Genomic DNA, 24,850 nt, shown 5'->3' on the forward strand with positions numbered 1-24,850 from the left:
TAAATTAGCGGGAATGAAAACAAAGTAAGTTTTTGTGGTTTAAATTTTTTAATATTTCTTTTTCTTTTTATTCTTTTTTCTGTTTGAGTCACTTTTTACAATTCAATTTAAATTTTTATTTGACTCATCCTTTTTAAATAAATGTAATGCAAACAGTTTCTTTCAAATATAATATTAAATATATATTTTTTTTAAATTTAAGTAATTATAAAATAATAAAATAATAAAAAAATAAAATAAAATAAAATATTGATATAAGGATAGAATAAAAACAAATATCTGTATAACAAAAAACAATTTTTTTATATATAAGTAATGATTAAAATGAAAAATCTTTTTATATATAAATATAAACAAATTTTTATTATTAATTTATATAATTTATAATTATATAATATATAAATTCTTATTTAATGTCTTATATTTTAAAAAATATACGTATTTTTTATTCGTATCCGTATGCGAGTCTATGTATGTAAGTTACATAGGTAAAGAATCATTTCACCTTACTGCGATGCCAAAGATTCTGTTTTATCGGAAGCGCGTTTGCATTCGGAATTGGAAGTTCCTTCCAAACACACACTTCCATTAATAATCCCAAACATATTTATTTGTTCAGCTGAGAAGAATCGCTTAATCACAATGGGAAGAAGCAGTAGAAGAAGTTAATCGCCAAGCGGAAGCGCGATGGGGAACAAAATCGCGCGCACGACGCAGGTTTCGGCGTCGGAGTACTACCTCCACGACCTCCCGTCCACCTACAATCTCGTTCTCAAGGAGGCCTTAGGTCGCGGCCGTTTCTTCAAGTCCATTCAGTGCAAACACGACGAGGGTTTGGTCCTCGTCAAGGTCTATTTCAAGCGCGGCGATTTTCTTGATCTCTCCGACTACGAACGCCGTCTCTCTCAGATCAAACAAATTTTCAGCTCCATCGATCATCCTCACGTTTGGCCGTTTCAGGTCTCCCTCTGCTTTCTCCAATTAATTCAATTCTCTTCTGTATTTAATTAATCAATGTATTAATTCAGTTTTAGAATGTTCGATTTAGTGTGCTCTGAAAAATTCAGGTTGATAACGTTGAAGTACTAGCTAATGTGATTTTAGGTAAATGTAAATTTTAGCTCCGCTTTGATGATTGATTTTTACTCTGTAATTGATTGAGTTGAAGTAGATTTAGGTGACTCTTGCGTGAATGAAACAAATATACTGAGTTTATGTTTGGTGACTGCTGAAATTTACAGCTGCTTTGTAGGAAAAAAATTGTGAAAAGAAAACTGAAAATAGTTTTGTTTTTGCTTCTGAAAATTTGTATGTTCCTTTTCAAATTTATATGTTTTTGTTCTTCTTGTGTAAAAGCTGATATTCTTTTGTTGCAGTTCAAGGAAATTGTTTTCGACCTCTTTCAGCAAACTTGCGTAAATAAAAATTATGTTTTATTATAATCGATTGTTGAAAAATACATATAAGTAATTTAATGTTTGCAACTGTCTCAAACACACCCTATCTCTGTTTGGTTTATCATCCAACTGCAGTAGTTTGCGTCAAAGCATAAACAGCTAGTATTAGCTTCTGCTTCATTTTGTAGTTTGAAGTGTCTTTAAACACAACCAACATAAGTTGCTTTAGAATAAAGACATCAAAAACAATTTTAACGAAAATTAATTTTGGAAAACCTATTTTTGTTAAAAATAAAATTTGTTGACACTCATCCAAAAATCACGCTCTATTGTTTGGAACTGAGCGTGTGAGAGTCTTGTGTTGCAGTTTTGGCAAGAAACGGACAAAGCAGCGTACCTTTTGAGACAGTATTTCTTCCATAATCTGCATGATAGGTTAAGTACTCGACCTTTTCTTAGTCTTGTTGAGAAGAAATGGTTGGCTTTTCAGGTATTATTCATCACTCGTTCCCTTGTCTACTCTTTTAGTTAGCATTGGATGGAGTTGGAGTTGGATTTGTTTTTGTTAACTTGTTTGGGGGCAATGTGCAGTTGCTTGTAGCTGTAAACCAGTGCCACGAGAATGGAGTATGTCACGGTAAGTCTTGATTTAACTGAAGTCCTTCCTGTAAAGATGTACACAATAAAAAAATAGAGGACAGATTAGAGTAGGACTTATTATCTGATGATATTAGACCTTCTCTTATCACGTCTTGACTGTGCATTGATGTTATTTGTATAAATTTGTATTTTGTTTAAGGTGATATCAAGTGTGAGAATGTGCTGATTACCTCCTCCAATTGGCTTTACCTTGCTGACTTTGCATCTTTCAAACCCACATACATTCCGTATGATGACCCATCTGATTTCTCTTTTTTCTTTGACACTGGTGGACGAAGACTATGTTATCTTGCACCTGAGGTTTGTTCTTTTTCCTTCTTGTCTATTTCATTTATTTTTTGTTTTATTTCTTATTTGAATTGTTTGCTCGTCCAAGATGCATTTTTTGCTGCAACTGAGTTAGAAGTTAGATCAACAACATATGTTGTTAAACTGTTGATGTCACTGGGTATTTTCTCTTATTCCTTGTTTTAATCGATTTTAGTATAAAGATGCAAATGAGTGCTTACTAAGTAATCCTCTGTTTATAGGCTTAAATTAATTAAGAATTCAGCTCGTGGACCTTGATGGATTGATTAAACTAAGACTCTTACGCTATGAAATATTTGTTACAGGCTTATAAATAAGGCACATCTGTGCTTAAGAATTGAAACTAACATGAAAAAAAAATATGTCATGATCTTAGAGGGCCAATTTCTGGACACTTTTTTGTCGATCTAACAATTTTTTTGACCTTTATTGCAAAATTATTGTACAGGTATCTTTTTGACCTTTATTGCTCAGTTTGTTATGATCTTTTTTGTTTTACTAAAATAGAAAATGCAGTTAGTGATGGAAACTGTTAATCCTTTTTGTTCCACTGATTACATGTTTTCTTGTTAGTAGTTGTTTATACCTAACATAATTATGTTATTAACCCTCTCATTCTCTCTATTTCTTTTTGGGCGTGGCTTTCAGAGATTTTATGAACATGGAGGCGAGATGCAGATGGCACAAGATACCCCCTTAAAACCCTATATGGATATATTTGCTGTTGGGTGAGCATTCTTTACTGCAAGAATCTTAACGTAGAAGATGTTTTAGTTTTTCAACCATCCATGTTTCAGGCTGGAAATAGGAATATTTATGCGCACGTAATTTAATTTACTGATTAAAGCAATCCAGAAAATAATTGATCTGCAAGGCATTATACTGCTGTAATTATTGTAGGTAGAGGTGATATTTTATTCTACTATTGATTTTGATTTTATATAAATTTATATTGAACCTTGACGCTCTGGGTCTATTTTCTTGTTATGCTTTTGTTCTTTATTTTATTTTCTAAGTTTGAAATATCATTTTACATCTTCAGGTGTGTAACTGCTGAGCTTTTCCTTGAGGGGCAGCCACTATTTGAACTGTCTCAACTTCTTGCTTATCGCAGAGGGCAATATGATCCAAGTCAACACCTTGAAAAAGTATATACATACATATGTGTATATATGTACATACATACACACACACACATACACATACACATTTATATTTATGTTTGTGCTTGTTAGTCTTGTTTGGTATTCCTGTAGTACCATCAGTAGACATACCCCACATATGTTCATGATTTACTTTCTAATATTTTATATGTATTCTCTATGGGATGCAGATACCGGATATTGGAATCCGTAAAATGATATTGCACATGATTCAGTTAGAACCCGAGTCCCGATTTTCTGCTGAAAGATATCTGAAGGAATATGCTGCAGTTGTTTTTCCGATTTATTTTTCACCATTTCTTCATGATTTTTACCGTTGCTGGAGTCCTCTTCATTCTGACATGAGGGTATACCAATTTGCTGAAATATTTTTTACAATGATTTGACACTTTCTGTAACACTTGTTTATTTTATCTAATTACTTTCACCATTCTGCGTAGGTTTTACTATGCCAAAGTGCTTTTCCGGAGATACTCAAACAAATGATGAACAATAAGCCATCTGATGATGCAGGTGCTAATTCCGGGGAACTTTTGGAAGAGATGGTTGCTAAAGAAAGTGTGAGTTTCTTGAAGGATTCACTGAGGAAGAGAGAAGACATAGGCAAAGGCTTAGTCCATGATAACTATGAAGTTCTTGGTGATATTAATGGCATACCGAGGGATGCGAAAAGAAATAATAATCCATCCGATGTAGCAGGAAAGGCACATAATTCAACTTTCCCCGAAAATCTAACAAATCTTCAAACTGGTAAACTGCTTCAAACTATCTCCAATGCTTTTCGAGGGAATGACCATCCCTTTTTGAAAAAAATTACTATGAATGATTTGAAATCATTGATGTCTGAGTATGATAGTCAATCAGATACATTTGGAATGCCTTTTCTACCGTTACCAAAGGATAGTATGAGATGTGAAGGCATGGTTTTGATAACTTCTTTGCTGTGCTCTTGCATACGCAATGTCAAGTTGCCTCACCTGAGGAGGGCAGCTGTACTCTTGTTGAAGGCTTCTGCTCTATATATTGATGATGAAGATCGTTTGCAGCGTGTTATACCATATGTGATTGCAATGCTTTCAGATGCAGCAGCAATTGTCCGTTGTGCTGCTTTGGAGACTTTGTGTGACATTCTTCCCTTAGTGAGGGATTTTCCTCCCAGTGATGCGAAGATATTTCCTGAGTATATTTTTCCAATGCTTTCTATGCTTCCTGATGATCCTGAGGAAAGTGTGAGGATATGCTATGCCAGCAATATAGCTAAACTGGCGTTGACTGCTTATGGATTTCTGATACACTCAGTAAGCTTGAGTGAGGCAGGTGTCCTTGATGAATTGAGTTTGTCACAGAAACCATTGACATCATCCACTCAGACCTCTGGAAGAATGAAGAGGATAAATGGTGATGTTCAACTTCTGCAGCTGAGGAAATCCATTGCGGAGGTTGTCCAAGAACTTGTTATGGGTCCTAAGCAAACCCCAAATATAAGGAGAGCACTTCTTCAGGATATTGGCAAACTGTGCTACTTCTTTGGTGTGAGACAGAGTAATGACTCTCTTTTACCCATTCTTCCTGCTTTCTTAAATGATCGGGATGAGCAATTAAGGACAGTATTCTATGAAAAAATAGTTTATGTCTGCTTTTTTGTGGGGCAAAGAAGTGTAGAAGAATATTTATTACCTTATATTGAGCAAGCTTTAAGTGACATGACAGAATCAGTCATTGTTAAAGCCGTAGAATGTATGTCTATTCTATGTAAAAGTGGTTTCTTCCGGAAGAGAACATTGCTTCAAATGATAGATCGTGGCTTTCCTTTATTGTGTTATCCTAGTGAATGGGTACGGAGATCAGTTGTCTCTTTTATTGCTGCTAGCAGTGAGTGCCTGGGTGAAGTAGATTCTTATGTTTACCTTTCTCCTGTTATACGGCCTTTCCTCCGCAGGCAACCTGTGTCTCTTACTTCCGAAAGGGATCTGCTTTCATGTTTAAAACCTCCTGTCTCAAGACAGGTTTACTATGAAGTCTTGGAGAACTCTAGGAGTTCAGACATGTTAGAAAGACAAAGAAAAATATGGTATAGTTCTTCACAGTCTAAACTATGGGAAATGGATTTACTGAAAAAAGGAATTGAAGAGTTGGACTCATTGAAGAACTGGAGTGACAAGCAACAAGGTCCTGGGGTTCAACAAACTGTCGGCACTGCCTTCCAACAGCCAGGGATAACTGATTGTGACAAAGCTGAGGCAAAATTGAGAGATATGGGAGCCTTTATGCATAATGATAGCAATGTGGGGCATCGTGATACCCAAGGCTTGGAGAAGTTACAGTTTTCAGGATTTATGTCACCAAATTTTAGTGGCGTGAACAGTTTGACGTTTGAAAAGCCATCAGAAGGCATACCTCTGTACTCCTTCAGTGTGGACAGGCGAGGAATGGGAGTGCCCCCTGCTGCATCTGATCCTCCATTGCCAATGAATTCTCTGGGTGTTAGTTCATCTGCAATGCCTTGGGTTAATCCACTTAGCAAGTCCTTTAATTTGGCTAGTTCAGTTCCAGCACCAAAGCTTTTTTCTGGTTCTTTTAGTATCAGCAATGGCTCTAAACAGTTCCATCGAGTGGTACATGAACCAGATGCAAGGGAAAATGAGACGGCCTATATTAATAGCACATTTCAAGATTTGGGATCATCTGCTAATGTTAAAGGTACTTCAATTGCACTGGAAGATGCAACTGCCCAAACTGATCTATCAGGATTTCCATCCTTTGCTCGAGCTTCCATACCCGATTCTGGTTGGAGGCCCCGAGGGGTGTTGGTTGCACACCTCCAGGAGCACCGATCAGCTGTCAATGACGTTGCTATATCTGCTGACCATAGTTTCTTTGTGAGTGCATCTGATGATTCTACAGTCAAGATTTGGGATTCCAGAAAGCTAGAAAAGGACATTTCATTCAGGTCTAAGCTAACTTATCACCTGGAGGGAAGCCGTGTGTTGTGTGCAGCAATGCTTCCAGGTTCTGCTCAAGTTATAATTGGAGCATCTGATGGATTTATTCATATGTTTTCTGTTGATCATATATCTAAAGGTCTAGGACACGTTGTCGAGAAATATTCTGGAATTGCTGATATCACAAAGAAGGATATCAAAGAAGGTGCCGTACTCAACCTCTTGAACTGCCCTGTGGATAATTATACCATTATGTATAGCACACAGAATTGTGGCATTCATCTGTGGGATACTAGGTCAAATTCCAATACCTGGAATCTTAAAGCTACTCCTGAGGAGGGCTATGCTTCTTCTCTAGCATCAGGGCCTTGTGGTAATTGGTTTGTATCAGGGTCATCCCGGGGGGTTATTACACTTTGGGACCTGAGGTTTCTTATACCTGTTAACTCTTGGCAGTATTCTCTTGCTTGCCCTATAGAAAAGATGTGTCTCTTTCTTCCTCCGTCAAATGCTTCTCTGTCTTCAGCTGCTAGACCCCTTGTTTATGTGGCTGCTGGTTGCAATGAAGTTTCTCTTTGGAATGCGGAGAATGGTAGCTGCCACCAGGTATGAGGCTAACTGTTTTTTCTTTGTTTATAGACATTAAGAAGCTATATGTGCTACAACTGTTGAACTTCTGGCAAGTGTACCAAAATCAACTGTAGTATAATAGTTTTGAAAGTAAGAGAGTTAAACACACAGGGAACAAATCCAATTAAAATTCAAAGTTTTAATACTCACTAAGTATAGATACATAGAGAATAATGTTGTTCAAGAAGGATTGATGGTGAAAAGAACTAATTGCATCTAAAAGTGTAAAGAGTAACAAGGTAATTTAGTTAAAGAGTTCAGTGAGTGAAACTGGATTGAATTTCATCTATCTCACTTGTCTGTATTCTGAATAGTAAGATATATAGCATTCGAAACCATTGATATTGATGCCACCTTCTAAGTCATTTATATTGATTCCTCAAGTATAAAATTCATAAGAAAAATCTCCTAAATATCCATTGCTCGGATATTTAACCGATTATCCAGCATTACGATCGGATGTTGTAAAGCAATCGATACATTGAAATCTATTCCTAGTATTACAATATATCAAGTATTTTCATTCAAATCAGTTTGTATTCTTCCTAGTATTACAATATATTGAGTATTTTCGTTCAAATCAGATTTTTAGAAATACTTTCCAGTTAGATCTTAAAATTGAAATCAAGAATCTATTGATCAAATAGAATCCATCAATTAGAACAAAACAAATTACCGTATACAAATATCATCAGAATACATCTGAGTTCAAATCCATTACATTCAATCCCAAGAAGGAAGTTAGCCACTCATGGCAGTCATTACAAGCACAAAGATTGGATAAGATGTGAAAGAAAATATGATCCATGCTTTTTTTCTCTTCCTTGGTCCAGAGCTTCAACAAAAGTGTGTTCTGTCCTTTTTCCCCCCGCTCCTCATTTGTTTCAAGTCCACTCTTTATTTGGATTAATGAATTCTTGCTTGAGCCTGCCAATTTTCGCCCAGGCGAGAAGAGTACTTGTACTTCATCATGAAGAAAATTCTTCTTGCCCAAGCGAGTCAATTCTCACTTGAGCAAGAATGACACTGAAAATAATCCACTCTCTGGACAACTCTCTCTTAAGCGAGCTGATTCTCACCCAGGCGAGGATGTCATTGCAAGTCACCCGTTTTCCTAAACAATTCTCGCTCAAGCGAGCTTCTTCTAGATTGAGCGAAGATTTCACTGAGAAACTTCCTTTGGATACTTCTAGCTTGAGCGAGATTGTTCTAGCTTGAGCAAGCAACTAGAAAAAGCTTCATCTTTGCTCTTTTTTCTTGATTTCTTCATAAGTCTTTCAATCCTTTCCTTCCATCCTTGATTACCTGAATTGTTTACAAAAGGTGGGAACAAATGACTCTAATTATCTCAAGACTCACATATATTTTGATTCAATAATTCTAAAATTAGGGGTAATTGCTATCTCATAAATACAATCAAGAGACCATAAGTGACACAATTTCCATATGTAAATTCACTAAATATTGACACTTATCAACAAAATGCAGTTGCAACAAATATTCCAGCTTAGTACAAAGTTCTATTTATCCAGAGAAATATGGTTTTTGATTGAAGTTCACCAGCATTTGTTTTTATCACTAGTACTCGAGTTGTCGTATAACTTAATTTCTTATGAGATGGTTCAATAAGACTTATTACATGACCTGTACCCAGATTTCTTCAAATCGTAGGTATTATTTCATTTTAGTAATATTCTGGTTATTGTCTTTTACAATTAACAAATCTTCTCACAGGTCCTAAGGATGGCCAATTATGACAGCGATGCCGAAATGTCTGATCTGCCTTGGGCCTTGGCCAGACCTTCAGGTAAGCCAACTTCTCAATCAGATCTAAGACGGAATGTTAATCGGAAGTATGGAGTTGATGAGGTAAACGAACCTCCTTCTCGTCTTCCTGGTATCCATTCGTTACTTCCCTTGCCTGGGGGCGATTTGTTGACTGGAGGCACTGATTTAAAGATACGTCGGTGGGATCATTACAGGTTTGTGCTGAACTTTCAATATTTATTTTTCTTGTGAGAATGGTCTGATTGAATCAATTTGTCTTCTTTGTTACAGTCCTGACAGAAGTTACTGTATTTGTGGACCAAACATAAAAGGAATAGGAAATGATGATTTTTATGAAACAAAATCTAGTTTTGGGGTGCAAGTTGTACAGGTAATTTATGTTTCAGTAGGTTGTGTTTTCAAGCTTCTTATTTGTTATGTGCATGAATATTTGCTTTAAGGGCGAGGTTCTCAATCAGCATAGGTACAAAAGCTGGGTTATGGTTTGTGTGACTGAATAAAATATCAATGTAGGTACTTCAACCATCCTAGAGATATGGCCTGAGTTGTTAGCTTTTGGTTGGTTCAGTCCAACCATCCTTTTTCTTCACTCTGGTGTTTTCTGTCCCAACTGCAAGGGATTAGCCAATGATTCCTTTGTTGAACAAGTCAAGAAATTAGACGTACCCAACTATCCTTTTTCGAATATTTGCCAAAATAATTACTTTTCATGATTTTCTTAAATAAAAGTATTGTTCAAGTCAGTCTTCCTTCACAGTTTTTCCTTTGTTGAAACTTTGAGAAAATATTGGTATTTGTTATAGATCAGATTGAGAGGTCATTTCTATATAATGTCTTGTTGAAGTCTTTTTTTTAAACAATGTTGAGGAGAGGAACAAGGGAAAATAAATAGGCTTCAAGAGGGAATGAAGGATAGGATGACAGATTAAAGCATGGGTGGCAGGAACCTTTACATTCTTCAGTAAATACTGTGTATTGAATGCCTGGATCCTTGTTATCCTGCTGAATAATTGACGAGTTATATTCATGGTGCCTTCATAATGCTGTTTTGGATATTCTTCCATCTCTGTCAACTTTTCAACCTCTTAAGATATACAAGTAGCTAAGCTTTTATCTTTTACTCTTATAAACAGGAGACAAAAAGACGTCCTCTTACAATCAAGCTGACAGCAAAGGCGATTCTTGCGGCTGCTGCCACTGATTCTGGTGGTTGCCATCGTGACTCCATTGTTTCTTTGGCTTCTATTAAGTTAAACCAGAGACTCTTACTTTCAAGTGGTAGAGATGGGGCCATCAAGGTTTGGAAGTAAATTTCTGAAGTTATTTTGGTTATTCTGTACATAAGTAGTAGGGTCACATCTTAGTTTAGTCAATATTGTACATGAATTAAGTTATAGGAACTAACCCACCAGGTAGTGATTAAAGCCAGTTTCTGTGTATATTTTTCCATTTTTGTGTACACCTGATCAATACCGTAGGTATTATTATTGATAGTTTCATTGACCTTATCTTATTATACCCTTGAGTAAGTAGTTGGTGATTTCCTCTAACAATGTTGATAATATTAAGCAGACACCTTAATGATTATTTAAATGTACAGAAAGTGAATGAATTCGAGGAGAAAATAGTATGGAAGTAATGTGAATGGAAAAGAAATTGTAAAAATTGTTATATTAAAGATTATTATTATGTTCTTGGTTTTTTTTTTAAGAATGTATGTAAATTTTATTTGAACAGTGAATAATTTTGATATTAAAAGTTTAGAATAAAATAGAAAATATAATGAGTATGAAAATAAGTGTAATATTTTTTTTAAATTTATTTTAACATATTAATTAATATGATTTCAAAATACTTACATATTTAAATTAATATACTGGAAAATTGATTCTGAATTAAACAGGTTTAAAAATATTTTATGTATAAAATATATTGAATTATATATTCATATTTTTAAATATGATATTAACCATAAATGAAATTAATTTAAAATTAATTTTAATTAAGTAGAAGGAAGATTTTAATATAATTGAAAATTATTTAAGATTTAAAATTGATTAAATAAAAATAATAATTTATAAAAGTGAAAATAATATTTAAATTTCTTTTAATATAATTTCATATTTCTATATAGTTTTAGTTCATTTTGTTAATATTGATTTTACAAGAAAACAAAATTACTACTATCAAGTAATTATAAATATTCAAATATTATTTATTTTATCCAACAAAGTTTTATATATCAATAATAATAAATAATTCATATTTTTTTACTCAAATTCTGTCATACTTTCTGCAATTTTTTTCAGGGTTTGCATTGCGCTGAAAAAATTCACACAAGTAATTTCATGTGTTATTTACGGCTAGGTAAGGAGGCACGTCCATTAAAAAAATCACAAAAAGAAGATACGGGGTAGAAAAGCCAGAACCTTTTGTTTTCGGAAAACCAGTTTTGTTCACTCTGGGTCTGAGAATTACTATGCCTTACTCCTTGGGTATTTTGGTCTAAAATTTTTACCAGACATTCCTCACTGTGTCTACTGAGTTTTCGCGTAGATTTGACCTGAAATTTGTCGAGTTTTGTCCCAAATTCAAGCGAGGTTCTTACATGGAATTTCAGGAAAAAACTATTTCGGGACAATTTTTCAGAAATTTTGTGCAAAACCAAAGCTATCCTCTACCGAAACTTATGAAATTCTGCCATAGTTTCTGATATTTTTTTCTGGGTCCGTATTGCGCTGAAAAAATTCACACAAGTACTTTCATGTGTTGTTTTCGGCCAGGTAAGGAGGCACGTCCATAAAAAAATCACAAAAAGAACATACGGGGTAGAAAATCTAGGACGTTTTGTTTTCGGAAAACCAGTTTTGTTCACTCTTGGTCTGAAATTTTTACCAGACATTCCTCACTGTGTCTACGGAGTTTTGGCGAAGATTTGAGCCCCAGATTCCTCCCACAAGATTGGCGATAAATTTTTCATTCATCACTGCCAGGGCAGGAAGGACGAATCGTTTGTGTGTGAAACTGTTTGATTTTTTTCCTAGGTGAATACTCATCCGTTTGACCTAAAATCTGTCGCGTTTTATCCCCAATTCAGTCGAGGTTCTTACATGGAATTTGAGGAAAAAACTATTTCGGGAAATTTTTTCAGAAATTTTGTGCAAAACCAAGACTATCCTCTACCGAAACTTGTAATATTCTGCCCTAATTTCTTCAATTTTTTACTGGGTTCCTATTGCTCTGAAAAAATTCACACAAGTACTTTCATGTGTTGTTTGCGGCCAGGTAAGGAGGCAAGTCCATAAAAAAATCACAAAAAGAAGATACGGGGTAGAAAAGCCAGGACGTTTTGTTTTGGAAAACCAGCTTTGTTCACTCTGGGTCTGGGAATTACAACGCCTTACTCCTTCGGTATTTTAGTCTGAAATATTACCAGACACTCCTCACTGTGTCTACTGAGTTTTGGCGTAGATTTGAGCCCCAGATTCCTCCCACAAGATTGGCAATAATTTTTCATTCATCACTGCCGGGGCTGAAAGGACGGATCATTTGTGTGTGAAACTGTTTGATTTTTTTCCTAGGTGAATACTGATCCGTTTGACCTGAAATCTGTCGCGTTTTGTCCCAAATTCAGTCGAGGTTCTTACGTGGAATTTCAGGAAAAAACTATTCGGGACAATTTTTCAGAAATTTTTGCAAAACCAAGGCTATCCTCTACCGAAACTTGTGAAATTCTGCCCTCTTTCTGCAATTTTTTTCTGGGTCCGTATTGCGCTAAAAAAATTCACACAAGTACTTTCATATGTTGTTTGCGGCCAGGTAAGGAGGCACGTCCATAAAAAATCACAAAAAGAAGATACGGGGTAGAAAAGCCAGGACGTTTTGTTTTCGGAAAACCAGTTTTGTTCACTCTGGGTCTGGGAATTACTACGCCTTACTCCTTGGGTATTTTGGTCCGAAATTTTTACCAGACATTCCTCACTGTGTGTGCTGAGTTTTGGCGTAGATTTGAGCCCCAGATTCCTCCCACAAGATTGGCAATAAATTTTTCATTCATCACTGCCAGGGCAGAAGGACGGATCGTTTGTGTGTGAAACTGTTTGATTTTTTTCCTAGGTGAATACTCATCCGTTTGACCTGAAATCTGTCGCGTTTTGTCCCAAATTCAGTCGAGGTTCTTACGTGGAATTTCAGGAAAAAACTATTTCGGGACAATTTTTCAGAAATTTTGTGCAAAACCAAGGCTATCCTCTACCGAAACTTGTGAAATTCTGCCCTGCTTTCTGCAATTTTTTTCTGGGTCCGTATTGCCTGAAAAAATTCACACAAGACTTTCATGTGTTGTTTGCGGCCAGGTAAGGAGGCACGTCCATAAAAAAATCACAAAAAGAAGATACGGGGTAGAAAAGCCAGGACGTTTTGTTTTCGGAAAACCAGTTTTGTTCACTCTGGGTCTGGGAATTACTACGCCTTACTCCTTGGGTATTTTGGTCCGAAATTTTTACCAGACATTCCTCACTGTGTGTGCTGAGTTTTGGCGTAGATTTGAGCCCAGATTCCTCCCACAAGATTGGCAATAAATTTTTCATTCATCACTGCCAGGGCAGAAAGGACGGATCGTTTGTGTGTGAAACTGTTTGATTTTTTTCCTAGGTGAATACTCATCCGTTTGACCTGAAATCTGTCGCGTTTTGTCCCAAATTCAGTCGAGGTTCTTACGTGGAATTTCAGGAAAAAACTATTTCGGGACAATTTTTCAGAAATTTTGTGCAAAACCAAGGCTATCCTCTACCGAAACTTGTGAAATTCTGCCCTGCTTTCTGCAATTTTTTTCTGGGTCCGTATTGCGCTGAAAAAATTCACACAAGCACTTTCATGTGTTGTTTGCGGCCAGGTAAGGAGGCACGTCCATAAAAAAATCACAAAAAGAAGATACGGGGTAGAAAAGCCAGGACGTTTTGTTTTCGGAAAACCAGTTTTGTTCACTCTGGGTCTGGGAATTACTACGCCTTACTCCTTGGGTATTTTGGTCCGAAATTTTTACCAGACATTCCTCACTGTGTGTGCTGAGTTTTGGCGTAGATTTGAGCCCAGATTCCTCCCACAAGATTGGCAATAAATTTTCATTCATCACTGCCAGGGCAGAAAGGACGGATCGTTTGTGTGTGAAACTGTTTGATTTTTTTCCTAGGTGAATACTCATCCGTTTGACCTGAAATCTGTCGCGTTTTGTCCCAAATTCAGTCGAGGTTCTTACGTGGAATTTCAGGAAAAAACTATTTCGGGACAATTTTTCAGAAATTTTGTGCAAAACCAAGGCTATCCTCTACCGAAACTTGTGAAATTCTGCCCTGCTTTCTGCAATTTTTTTCTGGGTCCGTATTGCGCTGAAAAAATTCACACAAGCACTTTCATGTGTTGTTTGCGGCCAGGTAAGGAGGCACGTCCATAAAAAAATCACAAAAAGAAGATACGGGGTAGAAAGCCAGGACGTTTTGTTTTCGGAAAACCAGTTTTGTTCACTCTGGGTCTGGGAATTACTACGCCTTACTCCTTGGGTATTTTGGTCCGAAATTTTTACCAGACATTCCTCACTGTGTGTGCTGAGTTTTGGCGTAGATTTGAGCCCAGATTCCTCCCACAAGATTGGCAATAAATTTTTCATTCATCACTGCCAGGGCAGAAAGGACGGATCGTTTGTGTGTGAAACTGTTTGATTTTTTTCCTAGGTGAATACTCATCCGTTTGACCTGAAATCTGTCGCGTTTTGTCCCAAATTCAGTCGAGGTTCTTACGTGGAATTTCAGGAAAAAACTATTTCGGGACAATTTTTCAGAAATTTTGTGCAAAACCAAGGCTATCCTCTACCGAAACTTGTGAAATTCTGCCCTGCTTTCTGCAATTTTTTTCTGGGTCCGTATTGCGCTGAAAAAATTCACACAAGCACTTTCATGTGTTGTTTGCGGCCAGGTAAGGAGGCACGTCCATAAAAAAATCACAAAAAGAAGATACGGGGTAGAAAAGCCAGGACGTTTTGTTTTCGGAAAACCAGTTTTGTTCACTCTGGGTCTGGGAATTACTACGCCTTACTCCTTGGGTATTTTGGTCCGAAATTTTTACCAGACATTCCTCACTGTGTTGCTGAGTTTTGGCGTAGATTTGAGCCCAGATTCCTCCCACAAGATTGGCAATAAATTTTCATTCATCACTGCCAGGGCAGAAAGGACGGATCGTTTGTGTGTGAAACTGTTTGATTTTTTTCCTAGGTGAATACTCATCCGTTTGACCTGAAATCTGTCGCGTTTTGTCCCAAATTCAGTCGAGGTTCTTACGTGGAATTTCAGGAAAAAACTATTTCGGGACAATTTTTCAGAAATTTTGTGCAAAACCAAGGCTATCCTCTACCGAAACTTGTGAAATTCTGCCCTGCTTTCTGCAATTTTTTTCTGGGTCCGTATTGCGCTGAAAAAATTCACACAAGACTTTCATGTGTTGTTTGCGGCCAGGTAAGGAGGCACGTCCATAAAAAAATCACAAAAAGAAGATACGGGGTAGAAAGCCAGGACGTTTTGTTTTCGGAAAACCAGTTTTGTTCACTCTGGGTCTGGGAATTACTACGCCTTACTCCTTGGGTATTTTGGTCCGAAATTTTTACCAGACATTCCTCACTGTGTTGCTGAGTTTTGGCGTAGATTTGAGCCCAGATTCCTCCCACAAGATTGGCAATAAATTTTTCATTCATCACTGCCAGGGCAGAAAGGACGGATCGTTTGTGTGTGAAACTGTTTGATTTTTTTCCTAGGTGAATACTCATCCGTTTGACCTGAAATCTGTCGCGTTTTGTCCCAAATTCAGTCGAGGTTCTTACGTGGAATTTCAGGAAAAAACTATTTCGGGACAATTTTTCAGAAATTTTGTGCAAAACCAAGGCTATCCTCTACCGAAACTTGTGAAATTCTGCCCTGCTTTCTGCAATTTTTTTCTGGGTCCGTATTGCGCTGAAAAAATTCACACAAGTACTTTCATGTGTTGTTTGCGGCCAGGTAAGGAGGCACGTCCATAAAAAAATCACAAAAAGAAGATACGGGGTAGAAAAGCCAGGACGTTTTGTTTTCGGAAAACCAGTTTTGTTCACTCTGGGTCTGGGAATTACTACGCCTTACTCCTTGGGTATTTTGGTCCGAAATTTTTACCAGACATTCCTCACTGTGTTGCTGAGTTTTGGCGTAGATTTGAGCCCCAGATTCCTCCCACAAGATTGGCAATAAATTTTCATTCATCACTGCCAGGGCAGAAAGGACGGATCGTTTGTGTGTGAAACTGTTTGATTTTTTTCCTAGGTGAATACTCATCCGTTTGACCTGAAATCTGTCGCGTTTTGTCCCAAATTCAGTCGAGGTTCTTACGTGGAATTTCAGGAAAAAACTATTTCGGGACAATTTTCAGAAATTTTGTGCAAAACCAAGGCTATCCTCTACCGAAACTTGTGAAATTCTGCCCTGCTTTCTGCAATTTTTTTCTGGGTCCGTATTGCGCTGAAAAAATTCACACAAGTACTTTCATGTGTTGTTTGCGGCCAGGTAAGGAGGCACGTCCATAAAAAAATCACAAAAAGAAGATACGGGGTAGAAAAGCCAGGACGTTTTGTTTTCGGAAAACCAGTTTTGTTCACTCTGGGTCTGGGAATTACTACGCCTTACTCCTTGGGTATTTTGGTCCGAAATTTTTACCAGACATTCCTCACTGTGTTGCTGAGTTTTGGCGTAGATTTGAGCCCAGATTCCTCCCACAAGATTGGCAATAAATTTTTCATTCATCACTGCCAGGGCAGAAAGGACGGATCGTTTGTGTGTGAAACTGTTTGATTTTTTTCCTAGGTGAATACTCATCCGTTTGACCTGAAATCTGTCGCGTTTTGTCCCAAATTCAGTCGAGGTTCTTACGTGGAATTTCAGGAAAAAACTATTTCGGGACAACTTTTCAGAAATTTTGTGCAAAACCAAGGCTATCCTCTACCGAAACTTGTGAAATTCTGCCCTGCTTTCTGCAATTTTTTTCTGGGTCCGTATTGCGCTGAAAAAATTCACACAAGTACTTTCATGTGTTGTTTGCGGCCAGGTAAGGAGGCACGTCCATAAAAAAATCACAAAAAGAAGATACGGGGTAGAAAAGCCAGGACGTTTTGTTTTCGGAAAACCAGTTTTGTTCACTCTGGGTCTGGGAATTACTACGCCTTACTCCTTGGGTATTTTGGTCCGAAATTTTTACCAGACATTCCTCACTGTGTCTGCTGAGTTTTGGCGTAGATTTGAGCCCAGATTCCTCCCACAAGATTGGCAATAAATTTTCATTCATCACTGCCAGGGCAGAAAGGACGGATCGTTTGTGTGTGAAACTGTTTGATTTTTTTCCTAGGTGAATACTCATCCGTTTGACCTGAAATCTGTCGCGTTTTGTCCCAAATTCAGTCGAGGTTCTTACGTGGAATTTCAGGAAAAAACTATTTCGGGACAACTTTTCAGAAATTTTGTGCAAAACCAAGGCTATCCTCTACCGAAACTTGTGAAATTCTGCCCTGCTTTCTGCAATTTTTTTCTGGGTCCGTATTGCGCTGAAAAAATTCACACAAGTACTTTCATGTGTTGTTTGCGGCCAGGTAAGGAGGCACGTCCATAAAAAAATCACAAAAAGAAGATACGGGGTAGAAAAGCCAGGACGTTTTGTTTTCGGAAAACCAGTTTTGTTCACTCTGGGTCTGGGAATTACTACGCCTTACTCCTTGGGTATTTTGGTCCGAAATTTTTACCAGACATTCCTCACTGTGTCTGCTGAGTTTTGGCGTAGATTTGAGCCCCAGATTCTCCCACAAGATTGGCAATAAATTTTTCATTCATCACTGCCAGGGCAGAAAGGACGGATCGTTTGTGTGTGAAACTGTTTGATTTTTTCCTAGGTGAATACTCATCCGTTTGACCTGAAATCTGTCGCGTTTTGTCCCAAATTCAGTCGAGGTTCTTACGTGGAATTTCAGGAAAAAACTATTTCGGGACAACTTTTCAGAAATTTTGTGCAAAACCAAGGCTATCCTCTACCGAAACTTGTGAAATTCTGCCCTGCTTTCTGCAATTTTTTTCTGGGTCCGTATTGCGCTGAAAAAATTCACACAAGTACTTTCATGTGTTGTTTGCGGCCAGGTAAGGAGGCACGTCCATAAAAAAATCACAAAAAGAAGATACGGGGTAGAAAAGCCAGGACGTTTTGTTTTCGGAAAACCAGTTTTGTTCACTCTGGGTCTGGGAATTACTACGCCTTACTCCTTGGGTATTTTGGTCCGAAATTTTTACCAGACATTCCTCACTGTGTCTGCTGAGTTTTGGCGTAGATTTGAGCCCCAGATTCCTCCCACAAGATTGGCAATAAATTTTTCATTCATCACTGCCAGGGCAGAAAGGACGGATCGTTTGTGTGTGAAACTGTTTGATTTTTTTCCTAGGTGAATACTCATCCGTTTGACCTGAAATCTGTCGCGTTTTGTCCCAAATTCAGTCGAGGTTCTTACGTGGAATTTCAGGAAAAAACTATTTCGGGACAACTTTTCAGAAATTTTGTGCAAAACCAAGGCTATCCTCTACCGAAACTTGTGAAATTCTGCCCTGCTTTCTGCAATTTTTTTCTGGGTCCGTATTGCGCTGAAAAAATTCACACAAGTACTTTCATGTGTTGTTTGCGGCCAGGTAAGGAGGCACGTCCATAAAAAAATCACAAAAAGAAGATACGGGGTAGAAAAGCCAGGACGTTTTGTTTTCGGAAAACCAGTTTTGTTCACTCTGGGTCTGGGAATTACTACGCCTTACTCCTTGGGTATTTTGGTCCGAAATTTTTACCAGACATTCTCACTGTGTTGCTGAGTTTTGGCGTAGATTTGAGCCCCAGATTCCTCCCACAAGATTGGCAATAAATTTTTCATTCATCACTGCCAGGGCAGAAAGGACGGATCGTTTGTGTGTGAAACTGTTTGATTTTTTCCTAGGTGAATACTCATCCGTTTGACCTGAAATCTGTCTCGTTTTGTCCCAAATTCAGTCGAGGTTCTTACGTGGAATTTCAGGAAAAAACTATTTCGGGACAACTTTTCAGAAATTTTGTGCAAAACCAAGGCTATCCTCTACCGAAACTTGTGAAATTCTGCCCTGCTTTCTGCAATTTTTTTCTGGGTCCGTATTGCGCTGAAAAAATTCACACAAGTACTTTCATGTGTTGTTTGCGGCCAGGTAAGGAGGCACGTCCATAAAAAAATCACAAAAAGAAGATACGGGGTAGAAAAGCCAGGACGTTTTGTTTTCGGAAAACCAGTTTTGTTCACTCTGGGTCTGGGAATTACTACGCCTTACTCCTTGGGTATTTTGGTCCGAAATTTTTACCAGACATTCCTCACTGTGTCTGCTGAGTTTTGGCGTAGATTTGAGCCCCAGATTCCTCCCACAAGATTGGCAATAAATTTTTCATTCATCACTGCCAGGGCAGAAAGGACGGATCGTTTGTGTGTGAAACTGTTTGATTTTTTTCCTAGGTGAATACTCATCCGTTTGACCTGAAATCTGTCGCGTTTTGTCCCAAATTCAGTCGAGGTTCTTACGTGGAATTTCAGGAAAAAACTATTTCGGGACAACTTTTCAGAAATTTTGTGCAAAACCAAGGCTATCCTCTACCGAAACTTGTGAAATTCTGCCCTGCTTTCTGCAATTTTTTTCTGGGTCCGTATTGCGCTGAAAAAATTCACACAAGTACTTTCATGTGTTGTTTGCGGCCAGGTAAGGAGGCACGTCCATAAAAAAATCACAAAAAGAAGATACGGGGTAGAAAAGCCAGGACGTTTTGTTTTCGGAAAACCAGTTTTGTTCACTCTGGGTCTGGGAATTACTACGCCTTACTCCTTGGGTATTTTGGTCCGAAATTTTTACCAGACATTGCTCACTGTGTTGCTGAGTTTTGGCGTAGATTTGAGCCCCAGATTCCTCCCACAAGATTGGCAATAAATTTTTCATTCATCACTGCCAGGGCAGAAAGGACGGATCGTTTGTGTGTGAAACTGTTTGATTTTTTCCTAGGTGAATACTCATCCTTTGACCTGAAATCTGTCTCGTTTTGTCCCAAATTCAGTCGAGGTTCTTACGTGGAATTTCAGGAAAAAACTATTTCGGGACAACTTTTCAGAAATTTTGTGCAAAACCAAGGCTATCCTCTACCGAAACTTGTGAAATTCTGCCCTGCTTTCTGCAATTTTTTTCTGGGTCCGTATTGCGCTGAAAAAATTCACACAAGTACTTTCATGTGTTGTTTGCGGCCAGGTAAGGAGGCACGTCCATAAAAAAATCACAAAAAGAAGATACGGGGTAGAAAAGCCAGGACGTTTTGTTTTCGGAAAACCAGTTTTGTTCACTCTGGGTCTGGGAATTACTACGCCTTACTCCTTGGGTATTTTGGTCCGAAATTTTTACCAGACATTGCTCACTGTGTATGCTGAGTTTTGGCGTAGATTTGAGCCCCAGATTCCTCCCACAAGATTGGCAATAAATTTTTCATTCATCACTGCCAGGGCGAAAGGACGGATCGTTTGTGTGTGAAACTGTTTGATTTTTTTCCTAGGTGAATACTCATCCGTTTGACCTGAAATCTGTCGCGTTTTGTCCCATATTCAGTCGAGGTTCTTACGTGGAATTTCTGGAAAAAACTATTTCGGGAAACTTTTCAGAAATTTTGTCCAAAACCAAGGCTATCCTCTACCGAAACTTGTGAAATTCTGCCCCACTTTCTGCAATTTTTTTCTGGGTCCGTATTGCGCTGAAAAAATTCACACATGTACTTTCACATGTTGTTTGCGGCCAGGTAAGGAGGCACGTCCATAAAAAAATCACAAAAAGAAGATACGGGGTAGAAAAGCCAGGACGTTTTGTTTTCGGAAAACCAGTTTTGTTCACTCTGGGTCTGGGAATTACTTCGCCTTACTCCTTGGGTATTTTGGTCCGAAATTTTTACCAAACATTGCTCACTGTGTTGCTGAGTTTTGGCGTAGATTTGAGCCCCAGATTCCTCCCACAAGATTGGCAATAAATTTTTCATTCATCACTGCCAGGGCAGAAAGGACGGATCGTTTGTGTGTGAAACTGTTTGATTTTTTCCTAGGTGAATACTCATCCTTTGACCTAAATCTGTCTCGTTTTGTCCCAAATTCAGTCGAGGTTCTTACGTGGAATTTCAGGAAAAAACTATTTCGGGACAACTTTTCAGAAATTTTGTGCAAAACCAAGGCTATCCTCTACCGAAACATGTGAAATTCTGCCCTGCTTTCTGCAATTTTTTTCTGGGTCCGTATTGCGCTGAAAAAATTCACACAAGTACTTTCATGTGTTGTTTGCGGCCAGGTAAGGAGGCACGTCCATAAAAAAATCACAAAAAGAAGATACGGGGTAGAAAAGCCAGGACGTTTTGTTTTCGGAAAACCAGTTTTGTTCACTCTGGGTCTGGGAATTACTACGCCTTACTCCTTGGGTATTTTGGTCCGAAATTTTTACCAGACATTGCTCACTGTGTATGCTGAGTTTTGGCGTAGATTTGAGCCCAGATTCCTCCCACAAGATTGGCAATAAATTTTTCATTCATCACTGCCAGGGAGAAAGGACGGATCGTTTGTGTGTGAAACTGTTTGATTTTTTTCCTAGGTGAATACTCATCCGTTTGACCTGAAATCTGTCGCGTTTTGTCCCATATTCAGTCGAGGTTCTTACGTGGAATTTCTGGAAAAAACTATTTCGGGAAAACTTTTCAGAAATTTTTGCAAAACCAAGGCTATCCTCTACCGAAACTTGTGAAATCTGTCCCACTTTCTGCAATTTTTTTCTGGGTCCGTATTGCGCTGAAAAAATTCACACATGTACTTTACGTGTTGTTTGCGGCCAGGTAAGGAGGCACGTCCATAAAAAAATCACAAAAAGAAGATACGGGGTAGAAAAGCCAGGACGTTTGTTTTCGGAAAACCAGTTTTGTTCACTCTGGGTCTGGGAATTACTTCGCCTTACTCCTTGGGTATTTTGGTCCGAAATTTTTACCAGACATTGCTCACTGTGTATGCTGAGTTTTGGCGTAGATTTGAGCCCCAGATTCCTCCCACAAGATTGGCAATAAATTTTTCATTCATCACTGCCAGGGCAGAAAGGACGGATCGTTTGTGTGTGAAACTGTTTGATTTTTTCCTAGGTGAATACTCATCCTTTTGACCTAAAATCTGTCTCGTTTTGTCCCAAATTCAGTCGAGGTTCTTACGTGGAATTTCAGGAAAAAAACTATTTCGGGACAACTTTTCAGAAATTTTGTGCAAAACCAAGGCTATCCTCTACCGAAACTTGTGAAATTCTGCCCACTTTCTGCAATTTTTTGTTGGGTCCGTATTGCGCTGAAAAAATACACATGTACTTTCAGTGTTGTTTGCGGCCAGGTAAGGAGGCACGTCCATAAAAAAATCACAAAAAGAAGATACGGGGTAGAAGAGCCAGGACGTTTTGTTTTCGGAAAACCAGTTTTGTTCACTCTGGGTCTGGGAATTACTACGCCTTACTCCTTGGGTATTTTGGTCCGAAATTTTTACCAGACATTCCTCACTGTGTCTGCTGAGTTTTGGCGTAGATTTGAGCACAGATTCCTCCCACAAGATTGGCAATAAATTTTTCATTCATCACTGCCAGGGCAGAAAGGACGGATCGTTTGTGTGTGAAACTGTTTGATTTTTTCCCAGGTGAATACTCATCCGTTTGACCTGAAATCTGTCGTGTTTTGTCCCAAATTCAGTCGAGGTTCTTACGTGGAATTTCAGGAGAAAACTATTTCGGGACTATTTTTAGAAATTTTGTGCAAAACCAAGGCTATCCTCTACAGAAACTTTGTAATTCTGCCCTACTTTCTGCAATTTTTTTCTGGGTCCGTATTGCGCTGAAAAAATTCACACAAATACTTTCATGTGTTGTTTACGGCCAGGTAAGGAGGCACGTCCTAAAAAAATCACAAAAAGAAGATACGGGGTAGAAAAGCCAGGACGTTTTGTTTTCGGAAAACCAGTTTTATTTACTCTGGGTCTGGGAATTACTACGCCTTACTCCTTGGGTATTTTGGTCCGAAATTTTTACCAGACATTCCTCACTGTGTCTGCTGAGTTTTGGCGTAGATTTGAGCCCCAGATTCCTCCCACAAGATTGGCAATAAATTTTTCATTCATCACTGCCAGGGCAGAAAGGACGGATCGTTTGTGTGTGAAACTGTTTGATTTTTTTCCTAGGTGAATACTCATCCGTTTGACCTGAAATCTGTCGCGTTTTGTCCCAAATTCAGTCGAGGTTCTTACGTGGAATTTCAGAAAAAAACTATTTCGGGACAACTTTTCAGAAATTTTGTGCAAAACCAAGGCTATCCTCTATCGAAATTGTGAAATTCTGCCCTCCTTTCTGCAATTTTTTTCTGGGTCCGTATTGCGCTGAAAAAATTCACACAAGTACTTTCATGTGTTGTTTGCGGCCAGGTAAGGAGGCACGTCCATAAAAAAATCACAAAAAGAAGATACGGGTTAGAAAAGCCAGGACGTTTTGTTTTCGGAAAACCAGTTTTGTTCACTCTGGGTCTGGGAATTACTACGCCTTACTCCTTCGGTATTTTGGTCCGAAATTTTTACCTGACATTCCTCACTGTGTCTGCTGAGTTTTGGCGTAGATTTGAGCCCCAGATTCCTCCCAGTAGATTGGCAATAAATTTTTCATTCATCACAGGGCAGAAAGGACGGATCGTTTGTGTGTGAAACTGTTTGATTTTTTTCCCAGGTGAATACTCATCGGTTTGACCTGAAATCTGTCGCGTTTTGTCCCAAATTCAGTTGAGGTTCTTACGTGGAGATTCAGGAAAAAACTATTTCGGGACAACTTTTCAGAAATTTTGTGCAAAACCAAGGCTATCCTCTACCGAAACTTGTGAAATTCTGCCCCACTTTCTGCAAATTTTTTTTGGGTCCGTATTGCGCTGAAAAAATTCACACAAGTACTTTCATGTGTTGTTTGCGGCCAAGTAAGGAGGCACGTCCATAAAAAAATCACAAAAAGAAGATACGGGGTAGAAAAGCCAGGACGTTTTGTTTTCAGAAAACCAGTTTTCTTCACTCTGGGTCTGGGAATTACTACGCCTTACTCCTTGGGTATTTTGGTCCGAAATTTTTACCAGACATTCCTCACTGTGTCTGCTGAGTTTTGGCGTAGATTGGAGCCCCATATTCCTCCCACATGATTGGCAATAAATTTTTCATTCATCACTGCCAGGGCAGAAAGGACGGATGGTTTGTGTTTGAAACTGTTTGATTTTTTTCCTGGGTGAATACTCATTCGTTTGACCTGAAATCTGTCGCGTTTTGTCCCAAATTCAGTCGAGGTTCTTACGTGGAATTTCAAGAAAAAACAATTTTGGGACAATTTTTCGGAAACTCTGTGCAAAACCAAGGCTATCCTCTACCGAAAGTTTTGAAATTCTGCCCTACTTTCTGCAATTCTTTTCTGGGTCCGTATTGCGCTTAAAAAATTCACACAAGTACTTTCACGTGTTGTTTGTGGCCAGTTAATGAGGCCCGTCCATAAAAAAATCACAAAAAGAAGATACGGGGTAGAAAAGCCAAGACGTTTTGTTTTCAGAAAACCAATTTTGTTCACTTTGGGTCTGGGAATTACTACGCCTTACTCCTTGGGTATTTTCTTCTAAAATTTTTACCAGACATTCCTCACCGTGTCTACTGAGTTTTGGCATATATTTGAGCCCCATATGCCTCCCACAAGATTGGAAATAAATTTTTCATTCATCACTGCCAGGGCAGAAAGGACAGATCATTTATGTGTGAAACTGTTTGACTTTTTTCGTAGGTGAATACACATCCGTTTGA

At 38.2% G+C, this 24,850-nt stretch overlaps 1 protein-coding gene across 2 annotated transcripts; it reads left to right on the forward strand.

Annotated features, from left to right (window-relative positions):
• Positions 1-488: 488 nt before the first annotated feature.
• Positions 489-10,476, forward strand: LOC137838173 (serine/threonine-protein kinase VPS15). Of its 2 annotated transcripts, XM_068647422.1 has the most exons (12): positions 489-960; positions 1,765-1,887; positions 1,989-2,034; positions 2,197-2,357; positions 3,015-3,094; positions 3,409-3,514; positions 3,700-3,876; positions 3,970-4,279; positions 4,394-7,077; positions 8,836-9,083; positions 9,160-9,259; positions 10,023-10,476. In XM_068647422.1, the coding sequence occupies exons 1-12, from the start codon at positions 688-690 to the stop codon at positions 10,197-10,199; spliced, it is 4,485 nt and encodes a 1,494-aa protein (XP_068503523.1). In that variant the 5' UTR covers positions 489-687; the 3' UTR covers positions 10,200-10,476. The 2 variants fall into 2 exon arrangements, with proteins under 2 accessions (XP_068503523.1, XP_068503522.1); XM_068647421.1 differs by having other exon boundaries at positions 3,970-7,077.
• Positions 10,477-24,850: the final 14,374 nt, after the last annotated feature.

Source organism: Phaseolus vulgaris, chromosome 4, assembly GCF_000499845.2.
Source record: "Phaseolus vulgaris cultivar G19833 chromosome 4, P. vulgaris v2.0, whole genome shotgun sequence".
In the NCBI taxonomy this organism is placed as follows: domain Eukaryota; kingdom Viridiplantae; phylum Streptophyta; class Magnoliopsida; order Fabales; family Fabaceae; genus Phaseolus; species Phaseolus vulgaris.